At 34.5% G+C, this 13630-nt stretch overlaps 1 protein-coding gene across 1 annotated transcript; it reads right to left on the reverse strand.

Annotated features, from left to right (window-relative positions):
* Positions 1-2294: 2294 nt before the first annotated feature.
* On the reverse strand, positions 2295-13321 carry LOC106470158 (complexin-like). The gene is made up of 3 exons (XM_013930688.2): positions 13142-13321; positions 9504-9639; positions 2295-6751 (listed from the first exon to the last, which is right to left on the reverse strand). The coding sequence occupies exons 1-3, from the start codon at positions 13319-13321 to the stop codon at positions 6678-6680; spliced, it is 390 nt and encodes a 129-aa protein (XP_013786142.1). The 3' UTR covers positions 2295-6677.
* Positions 13322-13630: the final 309 nt, after the last annotated feature.

Below are 13630 nucleotides of genomic sequence, written 5' to 3' on the forward strand. Positions count from 1 at the left end.
TAATAAAGTTTAGATTTTTTTTTACACTATAGTGCAAGTAACTAACAACATTTTACATATTGTAGAGAAAGACAGCAATAAGATTTTACTTTTAAACATCGTAATGCAAGTCAACAATAAAGTTTGCTTTTTAAAATATTGTAGTTCGGGTCAACAATAGTTTTATATTTTATAGACCGTGGGGCAAGTCAACAATACAGATTTACTATTAAATATTGTATTGTGACTTGACAATAAACCTTTATCTTTTTAGATATTGCTATGCTCTTCAACAAACAAGCTTTAATTTTAGGCATTGTAGCGAAGTTAACAATAAAATATTTCATTTAGACTTTGTAATGCAAGTCAACAATGAAGTTTTATATTTCTGTACGAGCCAACAAAATGATTTGGATTTTAGTTATAGTAGGGCAAGTCAACAATGACATTTAACATTTTTTTTAGAAGTATAGTGGAAGTCAACAATACAGACTTACTTCAAGACATTGTAGTGCAAAACAACAAAACAATTTTAGCAAAGGCTTAACATTTTGAGATATTTAAATGCAAGTTAAAGTGTAATATGTTCAACAATGAAGTGCTAATTAGAAAAAACAACAACAATGATAACTTCTTTATGATTTAACTTTTTAGGCTTACTTACTGGAGAGAAAATAATTTATTTTTCATTACGTTAACTTATCATTGAAGCACTTGAGAAACAAATATGACTGGAGAAGGTAGAGGGAGGGAGAAGTTATATATATATATATATATACAGTATTTGCCGAGTTCTTTGCGTCCTGATGTTATACAGTGTTTGTTGCTATCTGATGTATTGTTGTCTGATGTTATACAGTGTTTGTTGCTATCTGATGCATTGTTGTCTGATGTTATACAGTGTTTGTTGCTATCTGATGTATTGTTGTATTCAATATATTTTACTTACCTAACTAGTACATTTAAGTCATTGCTTCATTATCTAATATTCTTTCGACAGAACTTAAGCATTACAATATAAGTCCATAGAAATGAAATGATATGTTCTACCGACTTTTTAGAATCCGAATTCACAAATGTTTTCCTGTTTTAACAAAACATGGAAAAGTTTTTTACTTATAAACTTTATAAATTAAAAAATATATATATATTATCATATGTGATCTCAGCCTATTCGGGGAACGAAAGTCTCTGCTTTTGTAATCAGGGTTTGAATCCCGTTATATTATTATACATATGAATGTATTTGATCTTTTCCATTCGACGAAGAGTTCGTGCAGCTACACGAACCTAGGTTATTTGCGTGAGATCTGAAGTAATAAATAAGTAAATATAATTACAATGCAAAATTTCTTGCACATTACTAATAAATATGCACCAATAATTAAATAGCTTTGCGCTTAACAACAAAGAAAAAAAAAGGATTGGTCTCTCCTTTAAGCACAAATTGGTTCAAAGTAAACTAGGTAAATCGCCACTAATTTATTAAAGTAAACTAGGTTAATCGCCACTAATTTATCAAAGTAAACTAGGTTAATCGCCACTAATTTATCAAAGTAAACTAGGTTAATCGCCACTAATTTATTAAAGTAAACTAGGTTAATCGCCACTAGTTTATTAAAGTAAACTAGGTTAATCGCCACTAATTTATCAAAGCAAACTAGGTTAATCGCCACTAATTTATCAAAGTAAACTAGGTTAATCGCCACTAATTTATTAAAGTAAACTAGGTTAATCGCCACTAATTTATTAAAGTAAACTAGGTTAATCGCCACTAATTTATTAAAGTAAACTAGGTTAATCGCCACTAATTTATTAAAGTAAACTAGGTTAATCGCCACTAATTTATTCAGTTACACTATTTCGAAATAAAAAGAAGACATTATCCTTGTAATCTAGGGCTGTTAAAATGCTCCACCATTATCATTATTAATTTTTTGCAATACGAAACACTGTGAAGTTATCAACAACAACAACAAAAAGCACTATAGTTAGGTTAGGAAAGAAAGGGCATTTATGTACAAACAAATTAAATAGTTATGGAGTCGTACTCCTTGTGTGATGAGCTCATAATGGTGTTCCGTACTTAGTGAATAAAACTTGCATGTGGTTGTTTTATACGGAAGAACTTCGTGAATTTTTAACTGTTGATTAATATAGAAATGGGTTGACAAATTCCGTAATTTATCACCAACAAAACTACGGGCTCATAGCCGAGTTTATTATTATTACTTTTGAGTAGCCGAATTTTTTATGAGTTATATTTATGTAAGCGTGATATACAAGGTTGTTTACTTTAAAGAACATAGCGAACAAGCGATTTCAAGATGTTTTTATTGAGAAATCGGAATAAAAGAGGGCGTTCCATTACATATGTATGAACAGATTTGCTAGAAATGTATACAGACACTCACCTAATACAATACACACACACACACGACAAACTTCTATAGTTCGTTGTAAAGATCCCGAATCGAATGGAGATACATTAGACAATCTAATTGTTGTAAACAACGGTGGTTGACAGACTCAGCTACGAAGGCTAGAAACGTCCACTGTGGCTAATTGTTGCAAACAATGGTGGTTGACAGACTCAGCTATGAAGGCTAGAAATGTCCACTGTGGTTAATTGTTGCAAATAATGGTGGGTGACAAACCTAGCTTTGAAAGCTAGAAACGTCCACTGTGGCTAATTGTTGCAAACAATGGTGGTTGACAGACTCAGCTATGAAGGCTAGAAATGTCCACTGTGGTTAATTGTTGCAAATAATGGTGGGTGACAAACCTAGCTTTGAAAGCTAGAAACGTCCACTCTGGTTAATTATTGCAAACAATGGTGGTCGACAGACCCAGCTCTGAAGGCTAGAAACGTCCACTGTGGTTAAAAGTGGAAACGTTCCTCGCAACTGGTATTCATCAAATCGATGAGAACAAGAAAGCCATAATTACAATAGCTACATAACCTCTGCTAAGACTACTATAAATTAACTTGTTTCACTATATTTCAAATATACAATATCCGATTATATTTGTGGCTACAAATGTGTATGTATAACTACATATATATATATATATATATACACACACACATATGGGTGTGTATATATATATACCTAGAGAAAGATAGTGAAGGGGGAAAATACGGCTGTTCAATAATGTAAGATCAAACAGCAAGCCGATGTATTGAGGAAACCGAACATACCCCCCTACACAAGCGATTTTTACGATAAATCTGACATACATCATGAACATCTTAAGTGAGCTACATACTACAGACAGCGCCTATCCGCTACGTTGGCCGAAACGACCTGCAGATCTAAGAAAATACCAAAAGTCAGTTCGATGATCTGAATCAGGCATTACTGAAGGAGCCTCCCACATAAAGTTGACTTGCTCATGACATATAGTCGACGTTCGAGTTGATATTTTTGAAAACAGTTGAATATTTTTTGGTCAAAATGATGGCCCGAAACCATTCCTCTGTGAATATCTCCCAAATATACGGTAAATGTCGTGAATTTAAAACCTGCAAACTAACAGTCTTGGGTCAAACCGAATTGTAGAAACATTACCACAAGCTCCAGTGTGTATTCTAAGATTTCGCCCACGTACTTGGATTTAAGAAACATTTTAAAAAAGAAACTGTTAACAAACTTATACCAATAGCAAGTGAACGATTCAACTAGAAAAACGACAGCAGTATTTAATAAACAACGGTAGCAGCAAGTAACAATCGAAAATTTTAGGCATGTCCAATTACTAAATAATGTTAGATACAAGATCATGACGAGAAAACGAAACTGAAACCTCATAATATCAGGGGTTTTCAAATAATCACATTTCTGTAATAAAAAAACATTTTCTCATTTTAAACTAGTGTCATAAACAAAATTATTACAACAATCTTTTAAAAATAACAGGAACGTTTTCGATTGAAATAATTTTTCCAGTGTAAAACATAATGAGATTTTGATTCCTTACGTATTTAGTATAAAAAAACACGAAACAACAAAAACATAGACTAGGGAGGAAAAGAAATCTAAATCCCTTTCATGAGATTTTTTTTTGTTTTAAATTTCACTATAACAGAAACACATAATGCACAACTCTTGCTGTTTTGAATGCTAATTTCCAGCGGACTAATCGCCCTGGGTTTAAGATTACATAAATACAGATCACAAGTTTATGTATTAGTTTCGGTATGTTACACCTAAAAAGAAAAATGTATCGCTTACATTATCTGTAATTCGTAAGTTAAACGAGAAAGTATAGGTATTTATTGTTCTTTTTTGTGTGTGAACTTAGAATTAAGTTTCGGAGCCATGATTTCTAATATTAGGAACGTATAACTACACAACAACAGCAATACGCCATATAGCGCCCCCTTTTGACAATCTTAGGTACATATCACTTAAAAGCGTTTTCCTATCAATCAGGATTTGTACACTAACTAAATGAAACACGAAACAACCTCTACAACCATATTAAATAACACACCTTGAAATCTGTAATAATACTTACAACAATGCCGACTTAAAAATCATGAAAAGGATCTGTATTCCACTAATGATCAGTAACTATTCAAGAGTGAGTGGACAGAGAAGGATTCGGAATAGAAATAGATAAAACACAGACGTTGAACAAATTAGAAACCATGAAAATAAGGATTATAGAATGAAATAAAAATGATTAAAAATAAAGGTATTAGCACACTGTTAAATATTAGCACAGTGTTAATTGCCAGTTTACCAAGTAATGACTTCTGAGCTTTTAACATGTTTAAAATCAGTTCTGTTTTCACTAATTTTCAAATCGTATTCTATTGTGATAGAGCCAGGTGATGATTATTTACTTTTTATTCTGAGATATAAGTACTAACGAACGAACATTTGTGGTTGTTTATGTGTAGATTATTAATTATGAAGATTTAGGTTGACTATACTTGTCATAAGACATTAGTATCAGGCCTACTACATTTTTAAACAACATACTTTTTATCTAGTCCCTAAGGGATTTTCAAGAATTAGAAGAGTGTTCCAACCACACTATATTCGCTATGTCCGTTGTGGACGACACGTTTCGCTCAATCCAAAGCTCTTCAGGCTGGGATACAACAAATTATCTAGTCCCTAAGGGATTTTCAAGAATTAGAAGAGTGTTCCAACCACACTATATTCGCTATGTCCGTTGTGGACGACACGTTTCGCTCAATCCAAAGCTCTTCAGGCTGTGATACAACAAATATAAAAGTGGTCGAAACACTACTTATATAAGCCATTTGTTACCATAACTATTGATATAGTGCGAACGCCTTTTTCAAGCCTAATACTAGTGTCTTATGGCAATTATAATTAATTATAGTCTTACTTCGCCAGCTTTAAAAAGGCTTTCACACCACAAAGATTTAGTTAAATATGCAAAAACAAACTCTGTTGATGCATAGACTGCTTTGTCACATTTTACTCTGATAAATAATGGGGAGTGCAAGTTATTTTTTTTCTGTTACAGTTCTGATTAACCAAGTGATGAAGCTAGCTTAAGGCCCCCCTCCCCCCTGATTTCGAAACTACTCAAATCTTTCACTGTTTTTGATATGCTATGTAAAACTAATAAATCATTATTTCTCTCAGTTTTGTTTTAGAATTCAAAACGCAGAGCGAAAGTAACGTATAAACGGCTATGGTTATTTCGCTATTTTAAAAGCTTAATATTTACTGAAATACCCTATATCAATCGAAACAACGCAATATCATATGGAGGAAACACGATAAGAAAAAACTGATTTATAAACAATTATGCAAAAACCCTTTTACTTCTTCCACGCATCATTTTCGTTTGCTAAATGTGTAATGACGTCATCGTTTTGTCCTATTGCTGAGTGAAGCACAAATGTGCTCGTTTCTTGAACTTGGCACCAGATGGCGGGAGAGCCTTGTAATAATTCCTGAAAAGTCCGCTGTTTAACAAGAGTTCCACTAGTTTCTCTACAGTTAAGTGATGAAAGTGCTCACAGTTCTTAGATTAACACTAGAAAAATTCGTTGTTTGGGTAACCCTCCTAACGAGCATCCACTCGGAGAAGGTTTGCTGATCATTTATGGCCACCAGATGGCGCTTGAAGAAGCTAGCCACTAATGTTTTTTTTTTTTTGAATTTCTCAGAAATTGATAGGCTTAAGCTACTTTTTAAACTACTAGCTTAAGATTTATGTTGGTTAAAGATCACATACGGTAATGTAAAACACTTAGCAAAAAACAAATAAACTCACAAATAGCGTGTGATTATTGTATTGATAAATGAACGTATTCACATTTTGTAAAAAGAAAAAAAATGCTAAAACAACCACATAAGATTCAATCAAATAGTCCGAGAGATTAGGGCATAAATGATGAAATCCGCAGTTTCTCTGTGCTTAAGCCTAACGATTTCTGGGCACCTTGCCAAACTACGTACAATATCTTGTTCCTAAGTGGACTTAATTCTGTAAAATGGATAACCAAAAACTCGATTAGTGAAATACTGCTGACTAAGCGGAAATTTCGATCTGGGGACTGGAGTATTGAACGGGTACAGTAGCTGGTTCCTCCAAGCGCCAGAAGGCTTACATTGAGAGAAGGCAGGAGCTAAGATGGTTGATTTGCATGCAACACTACAGGCATCAACAGAACAATCGGACATTGCATAGCTCGTGGCGCCCCCTCACTGTAGCACACATTTTCCTTCAATGGTGGTCTTGAGTTCGTTTACTTGCGTCTCCAATGTGTTCTTCAGCTCTGAAAAATAAGAAGGTTTTGGTTTTGTTACAAAGAGAACCTGGGAAACCATGATGAAATACCACTCTGATTTTAATGGTAATTTTGAACAACTGTTTATACTGGAGAGGAATACACTACAAAAAACACGAATCTTACACTACTTTTGTTTTGTCATAACATTTATGCCACAATAATGTTGTAGAGATACAAATCCCAAAATAATTAAATTATAATATTAGGTAAAATATAAGGGAGTGAATAATATTTAAGATTTTTATAAATATTTAGATTCAGACGTTATCATAACTCGCTGTAACAACTGTTATAATATGTCACTAGACTTCTACTGTGGACCATCTGACTGGCTAGACAAGCAATAACTAGAAGGCTAAGCAAGCATTAAGTAGACGGGTATTTGGCTATACAAGCATTAGCTAGACGAGTACAGGGCAGACAAGCATTAGCTAGACGAGTATTGGCTAGACAAGCATTAGCTAGACGAGTATTGGCTAGACAAGCATTAGCTAGACGAGTATTGGCTAGACAAGCATTAGCTAGACGAGTATTGGCTAGAAAAGCATTAACTGGATGTTTATTGGCTAGACAAGCATTAACTAGACCAGTACTGGTTAAACTAGTGTTAGATAGAGCCATACCCAGATCTTGGTGAATAGATACGTGTTCTAATTAATGATTTGGAACGTTAAATCTGAACGCCAGTATAGCACGTGGACTAAACAGTCTGGTCTGGAAACCTTAAGATTCAGGTATATTATTCATGAATTTTTCAATTACTGATCAGGAGGACGGTCGCCAGCTATCAGCATCCGCCTCTACAAGTGCTTTGTCCGACTCTTTAAAAGAAATAATAGGGTTGACTGTCACTCTTATAACGCACCAAAGCTTAAAATGCGAAGCTTGTTAAGATACATAACATTCCGAACCCCGGACACTTCGATCCGCAGCCCAACACTCTCACTAGCAGAACACGCCTGGCCTTGTTCTAACTAATTAACGCTATTTATTCGGTGTTAACAATACTAGTCACGTGCAAGCGTATAGTCTAGGGCCATTCAAAAATGGTTTTAAAGTTCGTAAGTTATTTCGATGTTGTTTTTTATTATACAAAATGAGAAAATTGCCCAACAGCTTATGAGTGAAATAAGCATTTCAAAAAGTTCAAACATTTTTGTTTCAAAAGAGTAGACGAGAACGACTATCAATTAATGAAAACTCGACTCTTTAAAATGTGGCCAAAACATGATTTTCTGTGTGCCCAGGAATAGGTTCAAGGTCAAGACTGCTTCATAAACCAATAGCGAATCATCTCAGACAGGCCATAGTGACAGATATACATCTTCTACACAAGCAATGAACTTTATAAATATACGAATTTCAGTTATTGTTAACATAATGGAAATGTTTGAAACCATAAAACAACAGGGAATTCAGAAACCTGATTGACTTTTACCGTCTACACAGTTTACAGGCGACTTGTTTTTACATGATGAAAAATGTTTGAAACCATAACACAATAGGGACTCAGGAATCACGGTTCGCTGATTGACTTGTACCGTCTACACAGTTTACAGGCGACTTGTTTTTACATGATGAAAATGTTTGAAACCATAACACAATAGGGACTCAGGAATAAGGTTTCGCTGATTGACTTGTACCGTCTACACAGTTTACAAGTGTCTTGTTTTACATGATGAAAATATTTGAAACCATAACACACTAGGGACTCAGGAATAAGGTTTCGCTGATTGACTTGTACCGCCCTCGGTACAAGTCAATCAGCGAAACCTTATTCCTGAGTCCCTATTGTGTTATGGTTTCAAATATTTGTATCATGTAAAAACAAGTAGTCTGTAAGCTATGTCTACACAGTTTACAAGTGTCTTGTTTTACATGATGAGCATGTTTGAAACCATAACACAATAGAGAACTCAGGAATCAGGGTTTGACTTATAATTTCTATACAATTTGCAAGTGTTTTTCAGGAGAAGCTAATAACACAATAGGGAACTCAGGAATCAGGGTTTGCTGTTTGACTTGTAATTTCTATACAGTTTTCAAGTGTTTTCAGGAGAAGCTAATAACACAATAGGGAACTCAGGAATCAGGGTTTGCTGTTTGACTTGTAATTTCTATACAGTTTACAAGTGTTTTTCAGGAGAAGCTAATAACACAATAGGGAACTCAGGAATCAGGGTTTGCTGTTTGACTTGTAATTTCTATACAGTTTTCAAGTGTTTTTCAGGAGAAAAACGAACAACATTTATGTTTACTTGACATAAAGATTTCTATCAAGATTTACGTCCACCTGAATTTTGAAGCTACTGTAGTCGTTATTCATTAAAGATACGACAAATTCTCCACAAAGATTACTTTCTGGAGACATTAGTTTGTCAATGAATCACCAATGGAGTTTGAGAGACGAAGCGACGGTGTGTGGTGTAGATATCAAGTGATAGGGTAGGTTTAGGAATTACGTTTAGAAACACGTTAGTTAGTATGACGTTTATTTTAAAATTCATTAATTGTGTTAATACTTTGTATTTTAAGTGTCAGTATGATAAAACTCAAACTTTTGATTCTAGTTAAAACATGGAATTAATAAGAATTCTAAATTCAAGTCTAGCTACAGAGAAACTCAATTTTAAGGCGGGTTTTAAATCATTCTGTCAAAAAAAAAAGCATGTCCCACTAATTATTATCAGTAATAATAATTTGGAAAGAAGAAACTTATTATATTCGCAGGACTTACTAGTGAAGTCATCCTGTTCTTCAGCTTCCTGCTCTGCAGCGATCTCAGCTGGGGTTTTCTTTCTACGGTTGAGACTACCTTCTGCTATAGCCTGGTTCATCTCTGCCTCTTTCTCTTCTTTCTTCTTAATCCCATACTGAATCAAGTAAAGTTACACAAGCTTAATACTGAGATCAAGTCTTTGAATCGACAACAACTCATATATACACTTATATATTACGAATTTGACTTGGATTACAACAAAACCAAGTCTAACGAGGACGTCAAGTTAATATTTACAGTAAGGTTGTGGCGAGCGGATACCATTCGTTACTGTAGTTAATTAATAGCCTGTAGCCCTACACGATCACCTATGATTAATTATTAATTAGGTACTAATAAATTGTATTGTTATTAATTACTAATAAAGAGGACCCTCTGAGACTTATAATGCTATGAAGTGGATATGAATGAAATATGAGACCCTCTGAGACTTATATTACTATCAAACGGATATGAATGAAACATGAGGACTTTTTGAGACTTATAATACTATCAAACGGATATGAATGAAACATGAGGACTTTTTGAGACTTATAATACTATCAAATGGATATGAATGAAACATGAGGACTTTTTGAGACTTATATTACTATCAAACGGATATGAATGAAACATGAGGACTTTTTGAGACTTATAATACTATCAAATGGATATGAATGAAACACGAGGACTTTTTGAGACTTGTATTACTATTAAATGGATATGAATGAAACATGAGGACCCTCTTAGACTTAATTATTATTAGTTTTAGTGGATTTAATATTTTCATTTCCTATGTCATTTTTTAAACATCATTCTTGTGCAAATTTGTGTTTGTTTCTTTGTTCTAGTTTCACCGCAAAGCTGCACAATGGACTATCAGGACAGTTTGTTTGCTTGTTAAACACAAAGCTGCACAATGGACTATCACGACAGTTTGTTTGCTTGTTAAACACAAAGCTGCACAATGGACTATCACGACAGTTTGTTTGCTTGTTAAACACAAAGCTGCAAAATGGACTATCAAGACAGTTTGTTTGCTTGTTAAACACACAGATACACAATGAGCCATCTCTACTGTGCCTATCACGAGTATCGAAACCAGATTTTTAGCGATGTGAGACTTCAGACTTACCGCTGAGCCACTGGGGGGAGGGGCTATCAGAGACTGTTCTAGGGTTACATTGTAGGGAAAGAATAAGTGGTTATTTTGTTATCCCCGCAAGGGCCATCCCTGTGGCATATCTGAGCTGTGTCCTCTGCATCGATCGAACCCCGACATTTACCTTTATAAGTTCTTAAGTATATTGGTAAACCTAATGGGGGCATTTCTTTTCAGAATAATAAGCTACGTAATGTTGTTATTTTTTTCAAAACCTCGCATGAAAGTTTGAAACTGTTAAAATATATAAAACTCAAGTTTAAAGTGAAGAGTTTTTAGCCGCGGCATATCGGCTCATAGAACTTTTTTTTCAAGTTCAAACTTTTAGCTCATAGCTCCATCTCTTGACCGATTTGAGATCTAATTACAAACGCGGATCATTACTCGTCCTATCCGATGACGTAACTATCAGTGACAGAAAGTCTCATTGGATCATCACTTTTCCCATCCAATGACATTACTATCAGTAACAAAAAGTCTCATTGGATCCTCACTCTTCCCATCCGATGACATAACTACCAGTAACAGAAAGTCTCATTGGTTCATAACTCGTCCTATCCGATGACATAACTACCAGTAACATAAAGTGTCATTGGATCATCACTCGTACTATCCGATGACATAACTACCAGTAACAGAAAGTCTCATTGGTTCATCACTCGTCCTATCCGATGACATAACTACCAGTAACATAAAGTGTCATTGGATCACCACTCGTACTATCCGATGACATAACTACCAGTAACAGAAAGTCTCATTGGTTCATCCCTCGTCCTATCCGATGACATAACTACCAGTAACAGAAAGTCTCACTCAGAGATTTAGACCTCCAGATCAATGAAGCATTCTGAGATCTGGTACACTGACAGGACTTAGGCATGCTATTTAAGAAAAGGATTTAGAAACCTTTGTAACTGACAAAACGTCTTCATATCGCTCAGTGATCAAGATTTAAGCATACTGTTCAGTTCCTTGTTAATGATATGATTTAAGTACCTTCTTAACCAAAAGATTTGAAGCTTTTCCTCAGTGACACTTTGTTAGTTTGTTGTTAAACACAAATCACCACAATGAGCAATTTGTGCTGTCTCCACCTCTAATATCGAACGTCGAAACTCGGTTTTAGCGTTTCATGGCTTTAGACTTAGAGCAGTACCAGTTTATTTGGGGGGGGGGGCATTCATTGACAGAAAAACGATTTAGATCACCTGCCAAATGACACGATGCAGAATTTCTAGCACAATTACCAAAAATCGTGCCATTGAAATTATTGGAACTTATCGCTGAATGGTAGGACAATGAGAACATTGACCAGAAACTTTACCAAACAACAGACATCACAAATGTCATTAGCAAAGTGACAGATGTAAAATAATCCGATCCAGTGGTGCTTCCAAATGACAAACATCCCACTAGTTGTTATAGATTCAGCAGCCTATCATTGGTAGCTCGTTTCGTCTTGGTCAATCTACATCAAATAACAGCTGTATAACCACGATCATCTCGCCAAAAAACATGGTCTTCATTCTGATGATAGCTGCTTTTATCTTGTAAACAGTAAGAACATGAATACAGTTTATATCTCAACTGCTTAACATGTATCGTAACGTCACTACGAAAAAGCTGGTATCAAGTACCTAACGTTCTCTTGTCTCTTCAGAAATAAGTTCATTTCGCTACACACACACACAAACATAAGGTTCTTTCGTCAGACATAAATGTTAGCCTTAATATAGAGAGGCAATGCAAGAAATTTCGAAAGAAACAACATTAGCTAACATCCATGCTAACTTATAAGGAATCTCTTAATAGTTTTGATGTGCCAAACTTTCAGGTAGTCAAACGTAGTGATGAAAATAACAATAACAGGCTTTTTATTCGTTAAATTTCGATTTGATTCAGTTGATGCTATTTTAGTTATTTTAATGACAAAATTGAATATGTTTGAATTAATCCGCCTTTATTAACAATAGTTAGTTTCCAGGCCTAAAATACTGATTTTTTGTTAGTTTTCGAGAGGCTTAGGATGTTATACTGATTAGTTTTCCAGGGTGTAGCATGTTGATATTGATAAGTTTTTATGGGTTTAAGCTCTTAATTATGGTTAGTTTTCGAGAGGCCTAGGATGTTAGCATTGAATTGTTTTTGTAGGCCTCGAAAGTTAATATTGGGGCCTAAAATATTAATATGGTTAGTTTTCGAGGGGCTTAGGATGTTAATATTGCTTAGTTTTGTGGCCTAAAATATTAATATGGTTAGTTTTCGAGGGGCCTAAGATATTAATATTGGTTAGTTTTGAGTTCTAAAATATTAAGATGGTTACTTTTCGAGAGGCCTAGGATGTTAATATTAGTTAGTTTTTGTAAGCCTAGAAAGTTAATATTGATTAGTTATGGGGGTCTAAGATGCACCCTAAAGTTGATGTAAATGTAATTTTAAAAATGTATAAACACACCTTATCTCTTATTTCCTGTCTCATTTTTTCTCTTTCTTCTTCCATTTTTCTGTGTTTCTCCTTCCTCCTCTCCTCAGCTTCTCGTAGTGCATCTAGGCGTTCTTGTTCCGCCTGCTCAGCCTCATTTTTATCCTCCTGGTTTTCACCTTCTCCACCTATTTGCCCTGTTGTACAAAACATTTCTAATGTAAAAACTAAAGTTAACTCATTATATTGTAGACTAGCGGAAGAAAAGAGAAGCTTGTAATTGAAATGAAAGAAATTTAGCGACTGCTAAAGATGCTTCAAAAAAGGCTTATATATATATATAATATGTAACAATCAAAATAAACGTACAAACTGTATTACAATGATGCAAAAAAATGTGAAAACGGCTTTTTTGTAATAACGAAGAGGGTTTGTTTGTTTTTGAATTTCGCGCAAAGCTACACAAGGGCTATCTGCGCTAGCCGTCCCTAATTTAGCAGTGTAAGACTAGAGGGAAGGCAA

This window comes from Limulus polyphemus, unplaced genomic scaffold (genome assembly GCF_000517525.1).
Source record: "Limulus polyphemus unplaced genomic scaffold, Limulus_polyphemus-2.1.2 Scaffold3850, whole genome shotgun sequence".
Taxonomy (NCBI): Eukaryota; Metazoa; Arthropoda; class Merostomata; order Xiphosura; family Limulidae; genus Limulus; species Limulus polyphemus.